Here is a 25,645-nt window from a genome sequence, read left to right as displayed (position 1 = left end):
ATCAGAATGAAGGGGTTTGTCTGTTATGCAATTTAGAGTTGCTCCCTGCAGACTCAAACAGGTTCTGAGAGAAGTACAGCCAGTGGCGCTTGGTAATCTCTCCCTTCTCCGTAGGAAAACGGGGTTTTACGAATCTCTCATGATACTTCTACCTGCTGGGCTGATCGCACTAACGGAGCCACTTACAGATCTACAGTGTGCCACCTGAGACTATCAATCTTGAGAAAGAGATTCAAAGATTGGGAACTGGAGCTTCTAGGCCTGTTGGGGTTCTCCTGAGATTTACAAAGGGGGAAAGAGGCCAGCAGGCAGCCACTCAGCCAGGACAGAGGCTCGGTCCTAGAAGCCAGGTCTTGGGAAAGGCAGCTCAAAGGCTTCTCTCAACCTAGAGCCACCCTCCCTTTAAAGCTGGGACAAGAAAGGGACAAAAGCAGCAGGCAAATGTTAAGTCACCTTCAGACACAGAGCCACCATGGAAGTTCTGGGACTTCTAAGCAGAACACCCCTCCGAAGCCAGCTCCACAGGCTGCACGAAGTAGAAAGAGCAAAGACTCAGAGTCGGATAGAACCAGGTAAGTGACCCCCAGGAAGCTCACGTACCCGCTTTGAACTCATGTCCCTCATGAACGGTGAGAGGTGGACTTCTGTTTGGACGTGAAGACGGGAAGACTAGAACTTCCTATACAAATGGGGGTTAGCACCTGCACCGAAAAGCATTCTGGCTCTCAGAGTGTTCCCAGGAATCTGTGTCCACTGGTGTAGACTGTTTCTGCAAAAATATGGTTCACGCTGAACACTTGCTTGCTTCCTAGGAGCCTGGTATTGTGGTGTGTGTTAAGCAGAGGGTGCTTACATGACCAGCAGCCAAAACTATCTTGGGTGCTGAGTCTCTAATGGGTTCTCTTTCAGAATCATCTTGGGCACACATGTTGCTGCATTTTGTTGCTGTCATAAATCTTAGTCGTGAGTACAATTATATGCTAGTCCTTCCAGCAAGTCTCTGAATGTGGGGTCGTCTTGGGGACCCAACACAGTGTCAGTAATACATACCTGCGCCTAACATGAGCCAATAGCCGTACCCACCCAAGAAGGCCTGTGTCATCACCTCGCTAGAAGTGAGGTTACAGACAGAAGACGAGACTGGGTCAGCAACCCGATAAACCACCCAACCCCTAGAAGAAGGAGGTCACCAGAGGGAGAGAAATGTCACTTATTCAAAGCCCACTGGGAGCCAGTCGTCATCCTAGGTGCTCTATCTTCATGATCTCATTTCCTTATCATCACAAAAGTATTATCGCCCCCATTTTTTAGATTAAGAAACAGAGGCACAGAGAGACTGAGTAACCAGCCTGAGGTCACACAGTGAGAAGAAGCCAGCATCAGGCTGGCTGAGGGCTGCAGAGACTGCGGAGTCTGCTCTTCCCAGCACCCACTGCCTGTCTCGCTGCCACAACCTCGGCCTGTCAGGCTGCTTGGCTGGCCCTAGTCCTTGCTCTGCCAAGCAAGTCATGAGAAGTTTTCTGGAAAGCTAGAGCAGAGAGGGAAACAGGGCATTTTAGACCAAATGATCCTTATCATCTGCGTTTGATATTTTTCAAATCATCCGTCATCTCATGTGACTCTCATAACCACCACGAGCTGGGCAGCCTGGCAGACACCCTCCTTTCAGACAGGGAAAATGAGGCCCAGCGAGGGCCAGGTGGCCAGGGCAAGGGCAGAACTTGACCCAACGTCTCCTTCCAATATCCCAGGGCCTGGCACCTAGGAGGAACTCAGTAAATACCTGCTGGCTGGCTGAATGACAATTCAATACCAAGTAAAAGTGGATTAACAGGAAAACAGAAGTACATCTTCTGAATTGTCATCTTTCAAATTGTTTTTCTTTAAAAAGAAATCTGCATAGTACTGACCAGTCAACAAAGAACTCCAAGTAACCTTCATTTGGCTTCTCCAGCTTCGGCGTCCCCATCTCTGCTTTCACTCCCACCAGGATGTCCGTGTGACCCTGCAGACATATGCGAGAAGGGTCCTCACTCCGGGCAGGCAGCCAGGCACCCGACCACCTCCCTTCTCCCCCTGACGTACACCCCTGGGACTCTCTTAAGAGCAGTGCTGGGGTCGGAAAGTGACCCTTTGAGAAGATGAGGAGTCCTTCAGATCTAGAGAGTCCCCCGCCCAGAGTTTGGCTTGGGTCTTGGATTTTCCCCTAAAATCTGTGTGGCAAAAGCCTGGAGGGGCCTGCGGCTGGTCCCGTAGGTCCTCCCCATTCCTCCAGCGAGGCTTGGGTGGACCGTGGCCACAGCACTCACCAGCTTGACCCTGGCAGACCCACTGGTGTTGGACACCACGTCGGTTTCCACTTCGACACATCGGTAGTCCTCACATCCACGGCCATCCACGCGGAGGTCTTCCTACGTGCAACAACCACAATCCGCAGGCTGTGATCCCAAACCAACAACAGACCCCTCAGGCAATTCACCCCTTTCCTTCCCCTAGAGCAGTGGTTCTCAACCTTCCTAATGCCGCGACCCTTTAATACAGTTCCTCATGTTATGGTGACCCCCAACCATAAAATTATTTTCATTGCTACTTCATAACTGTAATGTTGCTACTGTTATGAATCGTAATGTAAATATCTGACATGCAGGATGTATTTTCATTGTTACAAACTGAACATAATTAAAGCATAGTGATTTATCACAAAAACAATATGTAATTACTAGAGGCCCGGTGCACGAATTTGTGCACGGGTGGGGTCCCTTGGCCTGGCCAGCGATCAGGGCTAACTGGGGCAGTCTTGCCCAGTCTTGGGGGAGGGACTGCAGGAGGTTGGCTGGCCAGCACGCGTAATAGCGATCGGTCGACCAGTCGTTCAGTCGACCAGTCATAACGGTCACTTAGGCTTTTATATATATAGATATATGTGTTTTCCGATGGTCTTAGGCGACCCCTGTGAAAGGGTCATTCAACCCCCAAAGGGGTCGCGTCCCACAGGTTGAGAACTGCTGCCCTGGAGAAATGTGCAGTACATCTTCCTTTCTTAGTGAATCGGCCAAGCTTGCCAACCCTGATGCTGAAGATGGGTTTCAGAGTGGACCAGGTAGTGCTTGTTCCTTATCTTATTTACTTCTTCAATCACTTACTATGTCAGTGTTAGCTCACAGATGTCTTTTATAGCTATAATCCAATACTTTCATTATTCATCTTGTAGCTCCAGATATGGCCCCTGGGAGCTGCTTTGGGTGGGTTCCTGCGTTCTTTTAACATGCCTCCAATCTTTTTTGAGCACTTCTTTATGTTCCAACAACATAAGACATCCCAGGGTCTTGTATTTTCTCTGCCCCTGCCCCGGAATCAGCCCTTTCTCCAAGGAGTGCTGGTTACTTTTACTGGAGAAAAACCAGGATCTGAGTGCTAAGTCGGTTCGTTGCTGCAGGGGTATCATTGCTTCTAGAGCTTCCCAGCAGATAGAGCTAGAAAACCTATGTATGTACACTAACCCATGCACACACAAACACACACACACCTGTAGTTATTTCTGTCTATTCACATATCTATTAAAAAGCCACGTTCTCAAGCTGATAATTGTTTCTAACCTTCCTCCTGTCCTAGGTGTAACTTCTCTCTCAGACAGGGAGAAACCTGGCTTTCATGATCTATAATGCATTTAGGTATTTGTTAAATCTTAGTATACACATAGTTTCAGAACTTCTAACCCATACCCCGTGAGAAACAAATGTTCTAACAGAGAACAGTATTACACAGAATTCTTTTTGTCTTTAGCCTATGATACCCACTCAAAACACTGTTTTCCAATTGTCTTCCCCCATCCCTCCATGCAGCCCTGTTACTCATTTGCAGCAGTCTGTGTTCCAGTCTGGGTCCCCCACATCCTGGTTACTTTTAATTACTTATTTACTTTTTGGGTATGTGGACTATCACCATGGCTCTGGGAGTCAAAGCCATCAGAAAAGGTGTGCTCAGAGAAATGTCACTCCCAATGCATCCCACTCCCCTCTCCCACCACACGAGGCAGGTAACCAATCTCTTTTGTTCCCAGGCCATCTTTTCTGTGTTTCCTTTGCACAAATGAGCTGATACATGAATATTGTAAATATCCCCTTCTTACATAGGGTGGCCTACTACTGATACTCTTTGTTTCTTTTTAACATTTTATTTATTTTTAAAATATATTTTTATTGATTTGAGAGGAAGGGAGAGGGAGATAGAAACATCAATGATGAGAGAGAATCATTGATCAGCTGCCTCCTGCACACCCCCTACTGGGGATCGAGCCCACAACCCATGCATATGCCCTTGACCAGAATCAAACCTGGGACCCTTCAGCCCATAGGCAGACGCTCTATCCACTGAGCAAACCAGCTAGGGCTTACACTTTTCATATGCATGAAATCATTCCCTGTCAGCTAGCTCATAGAGATCTTCCTCCTTTGTAAACACTGAAAGCAGTTTATTTATTTTTTCCAGAAAAGGAATCTTTAGAATCAGATTCTCAAAGGGGTTAATGCTCCTCCAAACACTAACAAATACAGTCCTGAAGCGTGCTGTCAGAGGCTTATCTTTAAATTACCTGGCTAACTGCACGTGACTGACCTTTTTATCTTGAGCAATTAAAATATAAACAGGCAAAACACTGCATGCTCCCACCACACAGAACCAACTACCATTGGTCAGGTGTGTTTCAGGTTTTTTTTTGTTTTTTTTTTTTTTACTCTCTCAACTCCTGCAAGCCCCTCCACTTCCTAGAGTCCCCTCCCTGAAGGCAATCCCTATCTGAGTCTGGGGAGAAGTGGACTTAAAAAGTAACAGGATTTCAAGTCTGGGAGAATGAGCCTCTGGGGAGAACTCAAAACTATGTAACTGTCTCTTCACCACCCGCCACCGAACACACAGCTTTCTAGGTCAATCTCTGACTCCCGTTTGCCACATCCCCCGGATGTGCCCGGCTAGGAAAGTGAAAACCTGGCCCAGAAACATCACTCACAAGGGACCCTTCACAGGCTGCAGGCCTGGTACAAGTGTGAGCAATCACAGGAGCATCAGTCACGGGTTCCAGGCCTGGTCCTGCCATAAACTAGCTGCTTGACCTCTAGGTAGGACAGGTCCCTCCCCCGATAGACTAGTTTCCTCATTTACAAAAGAGGACGTGGAAGTGAATGGCCTCAGAGGTGCTTCTCTAATTCTACAGATCTATACACCAAAATAGCCACAATTATTTGTAAAAACTAATAGTAACTATTTTGTTTTAATCCTCACCCGAGGATTTTCCCATTGATTTTTAGAGAGAGTGGAAGAGAGAGGGAAGGACAGAGAGAAGCATCGATGTGAGAGAAACACATCAATTGGTTGCCTCCCGTGGGAGCCCCTACCAGGGCCTGGGCCGGGGAGGAACCTACAACCAAGGTACGTGTTCTTGACCAGAATTGAACCCGGGACCCTTCAGTCCACAGGCTGACGCTCTATCCACTGAGCCAAACCGGCTAGGGCAGTAGTAACTACTATTTAATGTGCATTTACCATATATGAGATAATGCTCTAGAAACACTCCACAGTTAACACACTGAATCCATTATGCAAACAGAAAAATGGTTGAAGGATGCTAAATGGCTGGCCCGGGGTCTCACAGCCAGTAAGTAGCACTTTAATTCCAAGCCAGATAAGTAGCACTTTAATTCCAAGCCAGAGCTCTTCGCCACCACTCCACACCACCGGCTGCATTCTAAAGGGTCTCTTCACTGTGCAACAGGACCCCACAGGCCTCCCTCACAGGATGGACTGGCTGGCTATACCAGTTGGTCTTGATGATGGTGATAACGGCTCTGAAAGCAAGGAGACCTCAAGCCTACAGGGCTTCCAACTACTGCCTTAAAACACCACTCATTCTGGGGAGATCTAGCCACACCCCTTTGTAGTAACAACCCACACACTTGTTCCAGGATGGGGTGGGAAGTGGGGTGCTGGTGGTGGTAAAAAACTTGGGCCTGGCCAGATCTTGCCTTTCCAGCCTTCAAATCACATCTGCCCCAGGGAAATGCTCAGCGGTAAAGGTTCAAGTGACAAGAGGCAAACAAAAAGCTGCAAATTTTCCTTTCAAAGGATACATCAACTACAAATTTTTTTTCATAGAAAAAAGCACTCAAAAGAATAGAAGATCAAACCAAAAACACCAAACAAACTAGTCCACGAGTCACTGCACGCAGGGCAACTTTTTTTTTTAATAAAGTCCAGTTTTCCTCCTAACAGACAGGAAATCACCCAAACCTGCGCGGCCTGGCTCATGGCCTGACACCCTACCACGATTTTTATTCACCTGCTGTCCTCAGGAGCAGGGGAACGCATCCGTGTGTGAACACGTGAGAACAGGGGCTGCCCTGAAGTGAGGCTTCATGTGAAAACCAATAGAGATGTCAACAAATGATGGGCCGCACCTTGGGGAGCCCGGTCCTTCTCAGCAAGCGACAAAAGACCTTTTCAGATCCAGGGCTTCTGGGTGATGGGATGGCTCCGGTGCCTTTTAGGTTGCTACCTATGTGATCATGACCTGCCGGTCGGGTGTGGTGTGGAGTCACCTCCAATCTGTATTTAATCCTCTGCTGTCACAGACCAGCTTTGTGACCTTGAGCAAGTTCCTCAACGGCTCTGAGCCTGTCTCTTCACCTAGAAAGCAGGACTAACCCTGACCTTACAGAGTTACAGGAGAATCTGAAAACCCTAAATCATTTACGGGGACCTTTCAGTTCAGTCTAGCACATGGCAGTCCATAGGCAGTTCCCTTCTCCTGCTTCTGGGGGAAGGTATCCGCTCACCGAATCCTCAAAACCCTGAAGAGAGGTGTCAGATAAGGATATTGAGTTGAGGCACCACAATCTCCTGTTTGTGACCAAGTGGAAGGACATGTGACTCAGCCCAGAGCTGCTTTACCCAGGTCACCCAGTCCTGTTTCTCCTTAATAGAAGCCGACAAGCCAGCTCTACTCATCCAACACACTTGGGAAGGTTTCAGACTCCAGAGGCCCTCTGAGGTGATGGTGCCTCGAATGACCTTGCTTTGACTTGTCCAATACCGCAGAGCTTGCTAGAGAACCGAGACTAGAACGCCTCCCCTATTAGAATACAACGCACTTAGGAAAGCGACTTTGACTGGGCCAGCATTGCAGGCCCAGGCCCAAGACACAGTGGGCAAAACTAGATATTGATCTTCTTTTTTATTTTCCTTTATTGATTAAGGTATTACAAATGTGTCCTTATCCAAGCCTGCTGAGCAGCCCCCCACCATCCTCTGAAAGGACGTGATTCCCTTCACCGTGCAGGGTGCCCGGGTGCAGCCTTTTTGTGTCATGGGTAAGAAGTGGCACAGGGCTCAGAATCAATCAGTGCCCTGCACGGCTGCCTGAGCAGCTGAGTTCTGACTGCTCAGTCTCACGGCTGAAGATCAGGCCCTGTTCTCCCTCTTCTGTGCTGCAACCCCTCCTTCCCCCCCGCAAAAAAACCACAATGCTTCCAGTTAAAGCTGGATCACAGAAAAGAAACTGAAACTATCAGCTGAGCTACACTTTCTTTCAACGGCCGAGAAAAATTCAAAGAAATGGCTTTGATGGGACCCCAAGAGGCATGCTTCTTGGTGGGGCTAATCATCGGCTGTGGCCTGCTCTGAGCCTCTGATATAATATGTACCCAACAAAAGTGGGACATCTCGGCCTCCAAAGGCCGAGAGGGGACTTAACAGAAATCAATCAAATCATATGTTAAAATATTGATTTGTCAACCTTTCCATTTGCCCTGTCCCACCTCCTCAGATCCATTCTCCATCCTTCCCTGTCCTAATCCGTGCTCCAGGTTGACTCCCTCAAAACTGCATCACCTGGACTCCCTTCGCTGATTTCTGGTTGAGTTTGGCCAATGGAAGTCATCAAAGGAAAACAGAGTGTCGTCCCCCCCCCACACACACCTGGGGCCACATTTGTAACAGTGCTTGCATCTACCCAGAGCTGTGGCAGCTCTTCCTCCATGGTCCCAGCTATCACTGGTATCTGGTAACACTATTTCCTTCTTGGGCCCCTTTGACCTAGAGGTGTTTGCTATGTCCCATGGTCACTGGTCTTTGGGCTCTTCAACATCTCTTGTTGGGTCCCTGAAATACACCCACATTGTCATAAAAGTCTCCTGAAGTCCCTGAAATACACCCACATTGTCATAAAAGTCTCCTGAATTAAACTCCATTTTCTGCCAGAGCCAAAAATGATTCATCTTCCTGCCCACAAATTGCTCGCTCTCTCTCTCTCTCTCTCTCTCTCTCTCAAGTGTGCCTCGTCCCGCAGTGGCCATGTCTGAGCCTAATGATTCTGTCCAGCAACGAGTCTGGAACTGAACTAGAAAGGCTGGTTTCGTATAGAGGGAACTGTAACCCCAGGAGCTGGGAGGTAACCAGTCTTTCCACCACAGGCCTGAGAAACAGAAAGCCAATACAAAGACTCTAAGGGAACTCAGAGATGCAATATGGCTCTAGCAGCAAAGGCATCTGGGAAATGTTGGGCTCTTAACTCTTTGTAGCCTCAGGCTTGGCTGAATACCCAGAAAACTGGAATGCTGCCCAAAGGTAAAGGCCATGCCCCCAGGAAGGAGGTTAAAGAATGTATACAGTGTGGTAACTGCCTGATGTTATCTGTTACCTTCGAAATACATTTTTTTTTCTGGTGGTCTACATGACTACCCACCATATGGTTTTACTATTAACCCTCTATAAAAAACGAGGCCCTGTCCTGGGAGGGGGTGGATTTATTCCTGGCCTGCCACCACTGGGAGCAGCTACTTTGCCGTGTAAGTTTCTCCTACTAAAGCTCTTATGAATTTGAATAAGGCTACATGCCAGATCTTCAGAATCCATCCTGAATTTAGACTTTTGGGGCTTCTGTCAAACAGAAGAGAACACAGCAAAAGCATAAAAAACAGCAGAGACAAACAAGGGAGAGCCTGAAGATCTAACTGGCCTTGCATTCTTGGAGAAACACAGCCTTCTCACAGATATACTTTTCTTGCTTGAGCCACTTCGCTGGTTAACATAACTATCAACTGAATCCTCAACACACACTGTGAGGTTACTTTCAACTGCTTCTAACTACCAACAAACCAAGATGAAATATCCCGGAAATAGTAACAGAATCAAAGGCTGAGGGCAAGGGATGCCAGAAGCTGAAACTAACCAAATAGGACCAAAGGTGAAAAAGAAAACACAAAATGATTAGGTCTTCAGAGGCAAGAACAGGATTCCTGCTAGGCATTGCTTAAGGCGCACTGCTGGCACTCAGTAACCAACTGCCAAACGTTTAGGTGATGTTAGAACTGAGTCAGCGAGATCTGTGGTGGGCTCGCTCACCTACAGTATACATGCACAACAAACTGTATATTCTGTTTTGCTCTTCCATAAATACAGAATTCCACTTTGCTGCTCCGTAAGCAGACCAAACCTGTGGCAAATGTTAACAATCCTTCCGAAGAGGTTTACTTGGTCAGTTCAGTCTGCATGGCTCTGTGACACAATCGTGGCCTTAATATGTCCATGGTACTGGTGAGAGAGAAGTTTAATTTAAAAACTGAAAACTCTGTCCAACTCATCTCCCTTTAAGGACTCCCTTACTCCATCAACGTTACCAAGTACCTACCTATCAAGTGCCGGACAATGGCTAGGCCTTAAAGGTATCATACATAGGAATTATTACCTTCCAAGATCCATGATGAGGCAGTGGCGGAGCCTCTGAGACCCCTAGGATCAAGCTTCTGGCCACCTCTGCAACCCGATCTTCCACCAATTACCCCGGTGATCGGACTCACCATCCTTTCCTTTCGGAGGACTCAAGCTTACTTAATTCTTGGCTGTGCTGAGAGCTCGGCTCAAATGCTATTTATTTCCTTCGGGGAGCCTCCCCTGACTTCCCAGAGGAGGCAGGTCCTTTTTACCCTCACGGCACTTGGTACAATTTTATATATAAATGCACAAATTGACCTGTAATTTCTGTTTTTTCCCTTCTGGCATGGGTGTTATATAAGGGCAGGCTATTTCCTATCCTCCAGTCTAGCTGTTCTAGGTGGAATGAATGAAATGCCGAGTCCAGGAGATACACAGAAGGGGCACTCAGCATGGATTTAGGAGAGCAATCCCACCTCCCTGGGGAAGGCTTCAGAGCGTTACAGCCCCCAATATCCCTTAGTCCTTTCGACTCCCACTAACTATAGCATCCCCTTGATATATACCTTATATTCCATCGTCTTTACTGTATATTCACCTTTGAAATCATAAAGGAATAAAAAAGATGCGGTTAAAGGGACGCAGGGAGAGCTGAAATGAACCACACTGAACCAAAAGTGGAAAGTAAAATACAAAATGGTTAGGTCTAGACAGGATTCTGGCTAGGATTTGGGGAGACGGCTCTAATCCGGGGAGGTTACAGACTAGGAAAGGCTCGGCTTCCCCCCGGCAGCTTAGGACCGGGCCCAGCATTCTCCAGCTCTGGCTCCGGCGGGGTCAAAACCGGGGATGGCAGGACGACCGCGGAGGAGCTCAGTGTAGTGCTAGCTGCCTCTAGGGATCTCACCTCCCCAATGGCACCTGGGAAACTGCAAATACTGTGCTCCCGGCGGGGCAGCCGCTTTTCAAACACCTCCCCTTTATCTGTAAGTCGACTTATATTTTCAAAGCGCTTTCGCCTCCGGTGCCTTCCTCCTCCCCGTGACTCCCGTCCGCTAGGGGAGGAAAGCGGACCCGAAGCCCACACCCGCAGGAGAGCCACCCGCGCCGGCGGGCGAGGCGGCCGGGGCGGCGCTCCCTCGCGAAAGCCTCGGGGATGGGCCTCCGGCTCCCCGCCGGGTTCGGCACCTTGCAGACCCGAAGGCGGCAAGTATGCATTCAGCCCTACATGGACGTTCGCCGCCCGCTTCTCAACACGCCCGAGTCGCCGGCTTAAGGCTGTTGAACCAGAAGGGAAACCCAGACCCGCCCATCCACCCGGGCGAACCGAGGGCCGGCGCCACCCGCAGGGCCAGGGGCACCGGCGGCCGCCGCCCGCGCCGCCGCGGCAGCTACCTGGACGCCGTGGACGATGTACACCTTCTCCGCCTCGCTCAGCGACACGGACGCCATGCTGCCCCGAGCCCTTGCGTCATCAGCCCGCGCCGCCCCGCGCCGACCGCGCCCCCGCTCTGCGTCATCAACCTGCGCGGCGGCCGCCCCTGTAGGCGCCACCGCCGGAGCCGGGAGCTCCATGGGCTTCTCCTGTGCGCCGCCGGGTGTCTGGCCGAGTCCAGGGAGCCGCGGCGCCTCGTGCCCGGGAGCCATCGCTGCGGCCCGAGGCCGGGTCCCAGGTCGCGGACTGCAGGGGGAGGCGACGGCGGCTGCGGCGGGAGCCTCGCCAGGGGCCTGGGACTGGGGAACTGCCTCCGACTTCATGGTCAGTTGGGAGGCGGAACTGGGGTTGGGTGGAAACGCCGGGGTGCGGCGAGGGCGCGGGCCGGGACGGAGCCGGTGGGCTCCGTGGGAGAGGCGCGCGGCGCAGTGTGCTTGCGGCTGGAGGTGAAGGAGCAGGTCGTGTGCGTGTGAAGTAGCCGGTCATGTGCTAGAGAGACAGACAGACAGACAGACACCCCGAGTGAGGGAGCGGACTTCGTGATCGGCCCGGGGGGGGGCCGTCTCCCCGCCCTCCCCTACCCCCTGGCCCTGCATTTCCCTGGCCCCTGGGGAGGTTGAAAAGAGGAGGCGATGAAGCCCGCTTTAGGTTGTTCCTGGTGGGTAGGGTCCGGGCCAGGAGTGAGCCCCGAGGCGTCCGCACTCCACCCTGGGGATTCTGCTCTCCCCTCCTCCGCTCTCGCTCTCTCGGGCTGACCTACCGCTGACCCAGGACTTTGTAGGATCCCCTTGTCCCGGCGGAGGAGAGCCTTGGTCACCGGCGCTGGCGAGCGGCGCAGTGCCCAGGCGTCCCCGGCGCTTCCCAGCGGTGGCTGGCTGGGAGCCCTGGCTTGATGGGGCGATTCTGGGAGCTGTGGACAGCCGCTTAGAGGTGTGTGCTGAGGGTAGGGGGAAACAGCCCAGGCGATGGCCGCATAGGACCATGGGCCTTGGATATCCAGAAAGGATACCTGCAAGGTGAATATGGGGTCACTGAAGGAGCCCATTAAGGCGGGGCAAACGGGGTATGGTACAGTTTTTAAAGGAGCCATGTGGAAATGCAGGAAAGTTAACCAAAAGAAGCAAAGAGGGTATCTGGTAACTTTTCCAAATGCACCCCCTCTTTTTAAAAATCTTCTCCAGAGGACATGCCTAGAGAGAGGAAGGGGGTGAGGGAGGGGAAGGGGGAGAGGGAAACATCTGTGTGAGAGAGAAACATCCATCCCATGCCCTCCGCATGCTCCCTGAGCAGGGATCCCAGGCACTTGCCCTGACCAGTAATAGATGCAGGTGCATAGACGACGCCCAACCAACCCAACTGGGTCCAAATGTTCCATTTTTTTTTCAAGAATCTTCTTGTTTTCAAAACAAGATGGCTTGATCATCCAAAAAGATGTTTGGTGTTTTGCAGACGGTATCTTCAGTACAGTTTCACAGATCTGAACTATTGTGAGCTTACTATGGATGGGCTTTGGGCCAGCTTTGGAACCCTAAGACAAGCGAAACACAACTTCTGCCCAGATACCCTCCCCAGGCAGAAGGTGGGGCTCCAGGGCCAATGTAACCGGAGAACATGGTGGTTAAGAGCTACGATGGTGGCGCTAATGAGCACAGTGGGATAGGGAGGTGGGTCAGAGGAAGAAGGTACAGAAAGAAAATACCCTCCCACATTGTTAAGCACTAAACTGCTGATTCCCCAAAATACAGAGATGATCACTTCTTAGTAGACTAGACAGTAGTTGTTTCTTATGTCTCTACATAGATCTCTACAGGGAAGATGGCTTGCAGGGGAGGACTTTGCCCTCCAGGGAAATTGGAAAAGGTGAAGCTGGAAGGGTTTCCTTACAAATGAAAGCAGAGGCACCCCAGCTGTTGTGGCACATAGATGCCTTTGTGTGTGGTTGGACGCCTGGATTCCATGTGAGAAACTCTGGGATGAGATATCGAGGGACTGCTGGTATTAAACGGGGTGTTTTGTGCTAGAGGTTGCTCAGAAAGGAGAGACCCTGGATCTGGAATCTTAGTAGCTAGGATATTTAAGAGGACTGGAGATTTAAAAAGTGGAAGCAAATGGGCAGATCAGAAAAGATACAGAAAGAAGAGTCTGAGTTTGGAAACCATGGAATCATCTCTATATAAAAATCTTTAAAATATAGAACATCTCTGAACTGTTTCCCTGACAACTGACTAAAAGTTCCTTGATGGAGAAGGTTTGGCAGTATGTGCTAAATAATATTATGAATGATGTCAGACATGTTAGGCTAAGTAGGTGAGAGATGGAAACAGTAGAATGTTCATTCTAAATTCTCTACTAAAACAATGACACCTTCCCTAATTGTTCTACTTCAATGCCACCAGGACATTTCATCCCACCCCATTTGTTGTGATAAAGCATTAGACATTTTTAAAATATATATATTTTTTATTGATTTCAGAGAGGAAGGGAGAGGGAGAGAGAGAGAAACATCAACGATGAGAATCATTGATCAACTGCCTCCTGCACGCCCCCTACTGGGGATGGAGCCTGTAACCTAGGCATGTGCCCTTGATCAGAATCGAATCTGGGACCCTTCAGTCTGCAGGCCAACGCTCTATCCACTGAGCCAGACCAGCTAGGGCAAGCATTAGACATTTTAAAAACCCATAAATTCAGAGTTCCTTTTTGGTTTATTGAAGCAATTTAAAGAATTTATGTTAGCCAGAAAATCAAGAAGCCAAGGATAGCACATTCTATTAAACCAGCTAATTTTTCCATTACTGTCAGATTCTTTGGGGAGCATACTGTTTTGTAGGTCTGTCTATTCTAAATCTCTGTGCTCTATTAATTCTGTTTAACACAAACTTGCCTAGTGATTATTATATGCCAAGAACTGTTTTAAAACACTTTACAAAGATTATCTGATTCAGTTCTCACAATAGTTCTATGAGACAGCTACTGCTATCTCTGTTTTACAGATTGGGAAACTGAGGTGCAGAGAGGGTAATTGTCTAGACCAGCAGTCGCCAACCTTTTGGACCTGATCCTCGGACCACCAGTTGGCCAACCACTGGTCTAGACCAAGGTAGTAAGTGGTGGAGCCAGGATTTGAGACCAGATAATCTGGCTCCCATACTTGTACACCTAACCATCCCTTTGGGCAGTCTCTCCCCAGGCCCCATTACATTCACTGGAGTATTTGCTGAAGGAGGCCTATGTTGGCAATGGAATTGGTAACTGCCTTATAAGCTATAGTTTGTTTAATGTTAAAAGCAAGGAGTCTGTTCAAACATAAACTCCCATCTCTGAAATCTTTTTTTTTTTCAGAGGAACATAGAATGTGGTGCTAATGAGAAATTCCTGTCTAACACCTTTCAGATGAGGTTACACACCTTTTCTCTCATCTAAAAGGCTGAGTAGAGCTTAACCCAAAGGAGCTGAGGAGGGCACTCAATAGCAGCGTGGACCAATGGATCTGGTACGGAGGATTGAGATAGGCATGGAGATCCAATTCCAATCATGTGCTTTACACCCAGAATAGACTCCTAGAAGCTCTTCAGACAAGCAGGAAGTAGTTGTTTGCATGCTCATGAGTAGTGTGCTCAGGGCCTGAAGAGGTAAACTGAAAACACATGCCTCCCTAAAAGAAGTTCAGAACTTGTAGCTGGAGAGCCCAGGCACTTGAACTAGTGCATGAACAAGACAATAAAATAAAATGCTCAGTTGAGACTCGTGGTAATTAGACAAGAGGCCAGCCTATAATAGGTGCTAATTGTGCTGGCCAGGTATCAAGGGCAAGAGGTAAAGACCTGCTGCTAGCCACCAGCCGGCAACAAAAACCTAGCTGTGGTTCATTAAAGCAGTAAAAGCCGGGGACAGAGGAGCTTCGGGGCAGAGTCCGTGGTGCTGAAGTTACGGAAAGCTCCTATAAGCCCAGCAGAGGAACAAACATTTTATTCCCAGTCGTAAAAGAGGTAGCCAAATTTTAGGTCTTTTTCCTTTGCATTTTCACAATTAGCCTAGCACCCCAGAAAAGCAGAAGTGTGAGCTACTGTTTTCTCTGTAGATCTGTTTCCTATAAGTACTTTGCATTTGTTATGCCTGTATTTTGTCTTAAAGAATATTCAATATAAGTAACCTGTCGTAATCTAGCCAGTAGGTCTGTGTCTGTCTTGCTGTTCTGGAAATTATAGCTTACGATCACATTGATAGAAAAATTGATAGGAATACATGGATAAAACTTATTCTCATTTAGAGGAAGGGTCTTCACAAGTGTGCTTCATTTTGAGAGGGTGGCCCTGCATTAGGGCATATGTGCAAAAAGGGGGTCACATATGGTGACTAAGCACATACACACCCGGATAGCCATAGAAAGTAACAGAATCTGAAGCAGAAATAGGGGAGTGATGTGAGGATAATGACCTGTTGGGAGGGGAAAAAAGGGTCTGCTTACATACTTCCTCTAGTTACTTCCTGTTTTTACGTTTTTAATCCTTTGCCTTCCTCTTTGGAAGCAGATTTCCAGAGACACATGGCCAGGTCATTTCTGGCGGTGAAGGTGCAGTGAGCTGTGAAGGTGAGAAGGCTCCATTTGCATGCCCCACCTAATAGTCATTCATCCAGGAAAACCACATCTTTTCATAGTTTTCTCCAAACTGCAAACTTCCTGGTATGTAGAGACTTGGCGATTGAACTCTGGACTTTCTTGGTACCTGAGACGTGAATATTTCCTCTGCAGGGTCCATGGGGATGGAACACCTTTGGATGGAATCGATTTTTCACGTTGGTAAAATGAGCCTAGTGGGAGAAGTCCAGTCCCGTTGCAATAAGTTTTAACTTTGCTATGTACGAAGTATACATTTCTAAGCCAAGAAATAGTAGCAGGGAATCTAGAAAGGCAGGTTGGTTGGGAAGATAAGGATCTATGGTGGCAAGACGATTGGGCATCCACTCCAATGATGTGTACTTTGCCACTAACTAGTTCTGTGACTTAGAGCAACTCAGTTAACCTCTCTAAGCCTCATATTACCCTAAAATGCATATCTCACTAGGTTGTAAAACTTAGAACAGATCCTAGATATGCAAATATTTAAACATTGAAAAATGGTCATGTTTAACTTTGGATTTTAAGGCTTCTCTTTTGCCACTTTGTAAATGTGATGTATTTTGATAGTGCTTTTCTACTCTGACAAAAAAATAAATGAATGTACAAAAGAAAATGGTATATTTGATTGAAAAAACTGAAAATGTTCAGAAAAAATGCTAACACTTATAGATTTTTTTTTTAAATAAAACGATGGGGAAAGGAATTTAAGGGATGCTTTTGATAAAAATATAAAAATCCAAAAAATTAACAAAGGAAACATTGAATTTGTTCCAGAGAAGAGAGGAATCAGAATCTCAGACCTGAAGAAGGAACCCAAGCAGTCAGCTCAGTCTTCTCGCCTGTTTTATAGATGAGGAAGCTGAGGCCCAGGGAGGGTAGCTGTCTTGCCCAAAATCACGACGTTAATGACTGATAGGACTGGGAGTAGAATTTTGGCCTCTTGACTCCACACTTTCTTCATTCTGTTTGGCATAGCCTCCCAGAAGAACTCATAGAATTTACTCTCTTAACAACTTTCCTTTTATTATATAGGATGGTTTTAATTTGCATTTCCCTAATGACGTGATATTGAGGATCTTCTCATGTACCTATTGGCCTTTCATATATCTTTGGAGAAATGTCTGTTAAGGTCCTTTGCCCATTTTTTAATAGGTTTGTTTGTTTTTTTTGCTGCTGAGTTATATGAGTTCTTTATATATTTTGGATATTAACCCCTTATTAGATATGGTTTACAAATAGTTTTTCCCATTCTATAGGTTGTCTTTCTCTTTGTTGATGGTTTCTTTTGCTGTGCAGATTCTTTTTAGTTTGATGTCCTACTTATTTTTCATTTTGTTTCTTGTGATTTAGGTGTCATATCCAAAAAATTATTACTAAGATTCATGTCAAGGAGCTTTATTCCTATGTTTTCTTCTAGCAGTTCTCATGGATTTAGGTCTTACATTTAAGTCTTTAATCTATTTTGAGTTAATTCTTATGAGTGGTATAAGATATAGGTCCAGTTTCATTCTTTTACATGTGAATATCCAATTGGCCCAGCACCATTTATTGAAAAGACAGTCTTTTCTCCATTGAGTATTCTTGGCTCCCTTGTCAAATAATAGTGGACCGAATATGCTTGGGTTTATTTCTGGGCTTTTGATTTTGTTCCATTGATCTACTTGTCTGTTTTTATGCCAGTACCAGAGTAGAGGTCTTTCAAGTCCGTAGTTAAATTTATTCCTTTTTATTGTTTTTTACACTATTGTAAGTGGGATCAATTTCTTAATATCTTTTTCAGAAAATTTGTTATTGTATAAAAATGCTACTGATTTTTATATGTTAACTGTGTATACTGCAACTTTATTGATTTTTAAAATAGATCTAACATTTTTTTTTATTGAGTCTTTAGGATTTTCGATATAGAAAATTATGTCATTTGTGAAGAGACAATTTTACTTTTTCCTTTCCAGTTCAAATATTTTTTTTTTTTTTGATTGCTCTAGCTAGGACTTCCAGTACTAGTTGAATAGGAGTAATGAGAGTGGTCACCTTGTCTTTGGTCCTGATCTTAGAGGAAAACCCTTCAATCTTTTTGCCATTGAATATATTAGCTGTGGGCTTGTAATATATGGTTTTTATTGTGTTGCAATCTGTTCCTTCTGTGCCTGATTTGTTAATTTTTTTAAAAATCATGAATGGATGTTGAATTTTGTCAAATACTTTTTCTGCATCTATTGAGGTGGTCATGTGATTCTTTTCTTGTTCACATTGATTCGTTTGTATATGTTGAACCATCCTTGCACCCCAAGGATAAATCCCAGTTGGTCATGGTGTAAGATCTTTTAATATGTTCTGAATTCTATTTGCTAGTATTTATAGAGAATTTTGCTCTATTATTTATCAGGGATATTGGCCTGTAGTTTTCTTTTCTAGTAGTGTTCTTTTCTGGTTTTGGTATCAAGATAATGTAGGCTTTGTAAAATGAGTTTGGGAATGTTCCCTCCTCTTTAATGTTTTGGAAGAGTTTGAGAAGGATTGGTTTTAATTCATTAAATGTTTGCTAAAATTCACCAGTGAAGCCATCTGGCCCTGGGCTTTTGGGAGAGGTTTTTTATTACTGACTCAGTCTCCTTACTTTAATTGGTCTATTCAGATTTTCTATTTCTTCTAGGTTGTCCAATTTGTTGGCATATAGTTTGTTCATACCAGCCTCTTATGACCTTTTGAATTTCTGTTGTTTGTATTCATTGTAATGTCTCCTTTTTCCTTTATAATTTTGTTGCTCTGGGTCCTTTCTCTTTTTTCTTTGATAATCTGGCTAAGGGTTTGTCAATTTTGTTTATCTATTATTTTTATTCTCTATTTATTTCTGCTCTAGTCTTTATTCTTTCTTCTCCTAAGTTTGGTCTCAGTTGTCCCCCCCCCCCCCCCCCTAGTTCCTTAAGGGATAGAGTTAGGATGTTTATTCATCATCATCATCTCCTCCTCCTCCTCCTCCTCCTCCTCCACCACCTCCGCGGCGTCCTCCTGCTGCTTTTTAATCCGAAAAATTCTAAGAAATTGTGTGTCCATTTTAGTTTGTGCAAGGAAATTTATATTCTGGGCAAATTCCTTTTTGAACCATTGGGGGTTCAAATAGAATCCCCTTTGCAAAACCTGGTATAGTTACAATAACTGTTCTCTCACTCTCTTTTCTAGATCTTTTTTTCAGATCCCTCCAAGCACTTTTGCTTTTTGTCCCTAAAAAAAAGACCAAGCTTTTTCCTGGATGATGTCACAGTGGCTGCATGCCTGCACATGGCACCATGTGGTGTTGGGTGCTATTTTTAACATCCTTAGGTGGGAACCTTTGCTGGTTGGTCTCTGTCTAGCATGCGTGGGCTTTCTCTCAGAAAAAGCAGTGTGCTAGATCAGCAGAAGCAGATTTTAGGGACTCAAGCTTAGGGTGAGCCCTGGCTAAAGCATTACAGTCCTCCTACTTCCTAAGTTAAATCATGGCCAGTCTTCTAAATGTTGGCTGGTGTTCAGCCAGGCTCACACCTTAGAGCACAAAATGTGTAACTTACAAAGGGTTCCTGTACTGAGAGTATCACACTCATTGACAAATATTAATTGGGTGGCTAGGCCAGTAATATATTATTACCTTTATCAAAATTCTCCTGCTGGTTGCAGACTCCCTGGAAGGAGGAGGTAATGCAGGCAATGGCAGTAGAAGCAACTAGTAGATACCATTCATTAGAACTAGAGAGGATGTTAGCAACCTTCCTAACATTTTATAACATCAATTAACTCTTTGAGCTTCTTTTATTTTTTTAGAGAGGAAGGGTGGGGGGCAGGGGAGAGAAAAATCGATCGGTTGCCTTCCATTCCTGCCCCAACCGGGGATCGAACCCACAACCTTTTGGTGTATGGAACATCCAACCAACTGAGGCACCCAGCCAGGGCTTGAGCTTCATTTTTTCCCCTCTGTAGAACAGGCTGGACCAGAGTTTGGAAGAGGTCAGCTAGCCTAGTGGAAATACGATCCATGAAAGAGGCAGCTGACAGAGTAAAATGACTCATGAGGAAAAGTGCTCTTTATTTTTTTAAGAATGGGCATTATAGGTTCCCAGTAGCTAGTGGGAGGAGAGTCTGCTTAGAGTCCATTTCTTGGGTTTTTAAAAAAAGAATCACAGCTTGGAGATCTAGGCCTTCCCGCTCACTTTAGAGGTGAAGACAAAGCTAAGTTGAAGTGACTTCTCCTCGGGTCCATCAAATGCGTGAGAGGCATAGGAAGTAGAACTCCTGTTTCCTGTTTGGCCATTCCTCCTCTCCTCTTTGTGAGGGGGTGAGGGTAGGGAGGGAAGCCCTGTGCTATGCTCAAAATGTGGTCTGTGGCGACAAGCAGAGCTGCTTTTGAATTCTGGCTTTACCACTTCCTCGCTTTGTATGACCTTGAGAACATTAACCAAAACCTCTGCACCTCACTCTGTATCTATACAGTGAATAATAAAAGCTACTGTGCTATTGTAAGAATTAAAACAAGCTGCTTTATGAGTCTGCAGTCATAGTAGCCATTCAGTTAATGTTAGGGTCCATCTCTACTCCTGCAGACAGCTCTGCATGTTTTGTCTAAACTGATATTTTAGACAAAAATCTCAAATAGACTTTGATTTTTCTCTTCTGTAAAACAACAGTTTGACTGAAATGCACTAGATGGTCTTTGAGGCTCCTTCCCACTCAAAAGGTCTGACTCAGATAGTGATTGTTTTTCAACAGTTAATCTTATGTGTGGTCTTGTTTTAAAGTTGTCTCATTAATCTTTCTCATTGTTGCAACACAGATAGAGCACATTTATAAAAAGGGAAAGCAGAATGTGTTACCCAAATGAGCGGTAGTTTCTACAGACCCCCAATGTTTGTGTCACACATTGTATCATCTGTATGTGGGTGTGTATATTTTTTAATATTCTAGAAAGCTGGGAGGTGGTAAAGCAGCCAGTTGTAGTAAGTGTAGGAACTGTTAGCCTGGCCAAAACCAGACTTTGTTCTGAAATGAAGACCCCTTGTTAGGAGTCCCAGTGGGTACATGCATGGATGGGTTTTATAAGAAGGTGACCAGTTATGAGTCAAAAAGGCAAATTTAACTTCCCACTTCCTGGTTCCCTCAATGAACTTTAATGTGTATAGAGTTTGGTTTGGGGCTGCAATAGTTTGCTTTTTAAAATTTTTGGTGGAGGTTAAGTATGACAGACAGGAGGCAGGAGGGAGGAACAATGCAAGCTCACTGGTGAAGCCAGAGCACTGCCTGTCTGGGCACCTTCCTTGGCTGGCAGATTTAATCAGAAGATAAGGCACCTTTCCTTTGGACCACACCCTTTGAAAAACGCTTAGTGACTCATTCTATATTATGAGGCATCTCAGACAGTGAATTCATGGTTCATTCTTTGTTTTTCTGAGAATCACCTAAAATGGGAATAAAATGTACAGTTCTTTGGGAGTCTTACAACAAATTAAGATAATTTTAGCCCAAATAAATTAATTTCTTGATTAAATTTGTTTTTAAAGCCCATCTGTTCATCTTTGAAGTTGTGCGGCTGGCCTGTGAACACTGATACTTTAGTCAATTCCTTGGATATGGAAGAAGATTTTAAAGAGGCAAATACCATATTCTTAAGACCGTAGGATTTAAACCACAGGTTATGGATGTACTCCTTAGGATGAATTTCAAGGGAGAATTACGGTAGAAATGGCAGGAAAGATGCTGCCTTCTTTCAATGGGCCTGTTAAATTAAGTGATTATTTACTGAGTTAACTAGTAAAAATTAGTTTAGGTGCGAAGCCCATGTTTGGGGCAAGTTCAAGAGGATACCAGACCAGCCTCCCTGACAGCAATCCAACATGATACTAGATGTGTTAAAATGTTAAATATTCATTTATGTTTTTGAGTATTTGGATTATCCTATTCTCTAAGCCAAAGGAAAATAATTGCACCTGATTTTGAGTTTATGAAGCCAATCTGTGTGTAAATATTTCATATAGCTACCCCACCAGCACCTCCACTCTGCCTCCCAGGTCTACTCACTCCAGGGCCTTTGTCTAGAAACCTACGTGTTAGGATTATTGTGGGGTGTGTCTGTCTGATTCACATATCCATTTATTCAAATACTCATTTGAGCATACACTCATGCCAGATACCAGGCTACAAAGCTAAACAAATGGGACTTGCAAGTTAGCAGGGAAAAAGCAAGTAAGACTGGTCTTACCAGATTGGGAGCCGGGAGAGGACTGGGAGAGGACTGAGCAGGGCAGCACACACTTTGTTGTCCTCCCCATCCCCTGGGTGTGAGCCCCCTACACAATTCCTTGCATTTAGTGGCTGCTTCATGAATGTCTTTTTGAGTCAGAGGGAATTGAGTGAAAGGCATGTTAGAGAGCCACCAGGGCAAGGGAATGGGATGAAGGCGCTGGGAGGGGACTGGCGAAGGCTGCCCCCTGAGGGTAGAAGAGGCTGGCAGGAGTAGTATTGTGGGTCCTGGGGTGCCCCAGCCTCCTTGTGTGCCTGCCCCAGAGGCCTGAGCAACCAGTTCTGAGCAAGGACCCGTGGGGAATGGTCCTTGGCAAAGAACCATCCCTCAACCCCAAGGATGGGAGGAAAAGAGGTGAGGCTTTGCCTTTTCTGTTGTTGGGGGCAGAGTGAAGGCAACGTGTACAATTTGTTTCAAGATGGGTCCCCCCCCCCCCCATATTTCTCAGATTTTCATTTGGCTAATTTAAGAAACAAATCGTATTGAAGAGCTACGTCCATTGCCTTTGGAGGCCTGGGGGTTAAGTAAACTTTTTACAGCAGAGTGCCTTGATTGGTTTTGATTGGGATGTTTTGAAAGTAAAGTGTGAGTTGGAATCTGTCCTTCAGTTCAACACTCAGTGTGTGGAGACCCGCTCCGTCAGGCCATTCCTGCACCCCCACGGCCTCTTACATCAGTGCAGCTCTGCCAGGTGTGCCCTTGGCTGGGCGCTTTCCCGGATCACAGGTTCTCACTCACCAATGAGGGGTGACGCGGAAACAGAGCTCCTTGTGCACTCTGGTCCCACATTGTTCAAGGGCGGAACATTCTGGTTACCTACTTCATGGTCCTACTTGGTGCACCTCCACCATCCCTAGAGTTAGCAGACAAAGCCTCCAGGAGGTGGGCCTGGGCTCAAAGAGCTCACACATCTTGCTCATGCACATGTGTGATGGACACATGTAGTGAGAGGCTGCTGTGTGCAGGCACCGGGCTAATGGAAGGACGGGGCTTCCAGCCCACAGCCACCGAATGGTGGGAGAGCCTAGCGGGTGTGCCCTAAAGGCCGACTGCCCAGCAGGAGTCCCCTTCTTGCACAAACGAATCTGACAAGACTTCACTTCACCTGCTTTCCAGCCCACAGCCAGTTCGCAGCAGTAAACAGAGGGTATGTTGGGAGAACTGGTAACTCTAGGCACATAATGACTGCAGCCAGGAATGGGGGAGAAAGACAAAGAACCTTACAGAGGAGATGCCACAGTGACAATGGACTGAACAGGCCACTTGGTGTGCGTGAATCCCGTTCCCCCTGAGGACATGGTTACCTAACATACTCCAGTAACTGCTGTTCCTGGTAATGACTCTAATCCTTCCAAATAAATGGATGGGTATTGTGCTTACGACAGGAAGTAGCCAGTTACCTGGGAGATTTACTCATGTGGAAGGGCCTGTCCCTCAGCAAAACCACAATGTGAACTGTAGCTCTAGTTTTTTCGAGCCGTTGCCTTATCTGCAGTCAAGAATGAGCAACCGTCAGGGTAGGCTACAGGCGTCTGCTCTGAATATTCAGTGGATAATTCAGTCACTGGAAGCATCTAAACATGAGCATTGCTCTGACTGAAAACCACACCATTTATGATCACTGAAGAGCAGTTTGATGGAGCACACAGGGTATGGCGAGGTGACCCTCAGGCTGCAGATGACGGCGGGTTACGCTGCCACAGGCGTGGGTGGGGTGATGTGGTTGTAACTGATCATCTCTGTTACACCGCGCTCTTCTGCAGGGAAGCAGGAGTTGGGGTGGATCAGTTATTTACAGGGTGGGGTAAACATAGGTTTACAGTTGTGAGTACACCTTCAGCCCCACCCCTGTGTTTTGTGGGTGACACAGACACTCCTGGCTCACTTGGAAAGGTCATTGGGTCCAATCTGCTTGATGACAAGACGACACCAAATGTCTGGGTCTTCTCTCTTCCAGATGCCAGTATGGACAGAATAGCTTATGATGCTTATCCCCACCCACCACTTCCGAGACATTGAGCGGAAGCCAGAATACCTCCAGCCGGAGAAGTGCGCCCCACCTCCCTACCCTGGTCCTGCGGGAACCATGTGGTTTATCCGCGACGGCTGCGGCATCGCCTGTGCCATTGTCACCTGGTTTCTGGTCCTCTATGCGGAGTTTGTGGTCCTCTTTGTCATGCTGATTCCATCCCGAGACTACGTGTACAGCATCATCAATGGAATTCTGTTCAACCTGCTGGCCTTCTTGGCCCTGGCCTCCCACTGCCGGGCCATGCTGACGGACCCCGTGAGTATGTCTGGGCTTGTTTTGACCAGCCCACACTCTCCTCCTCTGGCCCTGGTGTGGCCACAGCCTGCATGCTGCCCGGCCTCAGGAATGTGGAGAGCAGGAGGGCCAGGGCTAGGCTGGGGAAGTGGACACAGGCCCCACTGAAGAAGCACGGTCCGCACAGCCTGCCTGCCTGGGTGAATGGTACTGTCTGTACACTGGTGTGTATGTTGCTGGGACCTGCTGGGGCAGGGTTTGTTCTGGGGGAAGTCTAGCCTCTAGTGAGAAAGGTGAGTCACATAGCCGTCAAGCCTGGGGCCAGGTGAGGAGCAGAAAGCATGCTGGGAGATGGGTCAGGACCGGGCTTTGTAGCAAAGACAGAGCAGGAGTTTGAAATTAAAGCCATATCCAGTTCCAGGAATGTGCACGGAATGGCCTTCACTTTGGGTGAGGCTCATCTTTTCCTGGAAAGCTGGACAGGCCTGTTTCAGGCCACAGCAAGTGCCTCCTGGTGAACGTCCGTGAGCAAAGCAGTGGTGTCCTCCCCGACGACTTAGCTAAATATACCAAGCTGTGCAAGTGGCTGTGGAGTGCCAGCACCCTGTATGAAACCCTCCCTTCCTGTCCACTATCGTGTGGGGAAAGCTAGAGTGCGTTGTTGGATAAAGACCTCCCATGGCTTAATTGTTGCAGTACGTGGGACGAGTGTGTTTAAATTACGAAAGGGAAAGCACTCCTCGTGAAGGTGGCGGTGGTCACGCAGATTTCCATTCTGTGCGCTCCAGGGAACGCTCAGTAAAGATGCTGGGTCCTGAGCTGGTTCCCTTCTCCAAGGGCTCCAGTTCTTGCTGGTTCAGGTGGTGGATTGTTAATCTGCCCCAAAGGAAAGGGCTCTCCCAGCTCAGTTACATGCCAGCAGCCGGTCCAGATGGCCCCTCCTCTTATACATGTCTGGGGAGATGGCACACCAGCAGGCCGGGGCCTGGTGGAGAGTGGGTCTGGGTTGGCAGTGTGGGTGGAGCCTAAGATGCAGGGCAGGTGTGGGATGTGAGGAGCAGCCTAGAGCCCCTGAGGATGTTAAACGAAAGAGTGACAAGATCAGTTGTCATTTTACAAGGATCACTCTGGCAGCAGTGAGGGGGAGACCAGGGCGCCCGGAGGATGGAATAAAATGAACGGCATGTTTATCGAGTGAGAGGTTTACTATGAGAGAGGTTCCATTCTGAGCAATGGAGACAGCTGTGAGCAAGACAGACCAAAATCCCTGCTCTCCTGACGCTCATATCCTCAGAGGGGTCAGGCAGTAATAACGTGATTGACGAGGTAATTTCAGAAAGTGACGAGTGCTGT

At 46.9% G+C, this 25,645-nt stretch overlaps 2 protein-coding genes across 17 annotated transcripts in view; one reads left to right on the top strand and one right to left on the bottom strand.

The window, feature by feature from the left end:
• Nucleotides 1-1,435: 1,435 nt before the first annotated feature.
• LOC102440322 (exosome complex component RRP42-like) lies at nt 1,436-11,181 on the bottom strand. Its single transcript, XM_014466054.2, has 4 exons — nt 11,098-11,181; nt 2,310-2,411; nt 1,911-2,005; nt 1,436-1,528 (listed from the first exon to the last, which is right to left on the bottom strand). The coding sequence occupies exons 1-4, from the start codon at nt 11,152-11,154 to the stop codon at nt 1,507-1,509; spliced, it is 276 nt and encodes a 91-aa protein (XP_014321540.1). The 5' UTR covers nt 11,155-11,181; the 3' UTR covers nt 1,436-1,506.
• ZDHHC3 (zinc finger DHHC-type containing 3) overlaps nt 11,103-25,645 on the top strand; it is a 44,290-nt gene continuing 29,747 nt past the window's right edge. For 9 of the 16 annotated variants that reach the window (XM_023764164.1, XM_023764163.1, XM_023764161.1 and 6 more), the window contains exon 1: nt 11,103-11,461. In XM_023764164.1, coding sequence (XP_023619932.1) covers nt 11,114-11,461 — 348 coding nt within the window. In that variant the 5' untranslated portion in view covers nt 11,103-11,113. Of the gene's footprint in view, nt 11,462-15,669; nt 15,822-23,983; nt 24,314-25,645 lie in introns of all 16 variants that reach the window. The other 7 variants (XM_023764168.1, XM_023764165.1, XM_023764172.1 and 4 more) reach the window with 4 other exon arrangements.

The sequence above is a fragment of the Myotis lucifugus genome, unplaced genomic scaffold (genome assembly GCF_000147115.1).
Source record: "Myotis lucifugus unplaced genomic scaffold, Myoluc2.0 scaffold_319, whole genome shotgun sequence".
NCBI classification, from domain to species: domain Eukaryota; kingdom Metazoa; phylum Chordata; class Mammalia; order Chiroptera; family Vespertilionidae; genus Myotis; species Myotis lucifugus.
The sequence above is the reverse complement of the archived record's forward strand: the minus strand, read 5'-3'. Positions and strand labels throughout refer to the sequence as shown.

Bases quoted from the DNA above. Each gene is read 5' to 3' on its own strand.
- LOC102440322 (XM_014466054.2), bottom strand. From the start codon at position 11,154: ATGGCGTCCGTGTCGCTGAGCGAGGCGGAGAAGGTGTACATCGTCCAC. The intron at 2,006-2,309 runs GTGAGTGCTGTG...ATATGTCTGCAG, and splicing joins GGTCTGCCAGGGTCAAGCTG to GGTCACACGGACATCCTGGT. The intron at 1,529-1,910 runs GTCAGTACTATG...TCTCTGCTCTAG, and splicing joins TTGGAGTTCTTTGTTGACTG to CTTTCCAGAAAACTTCTCAT.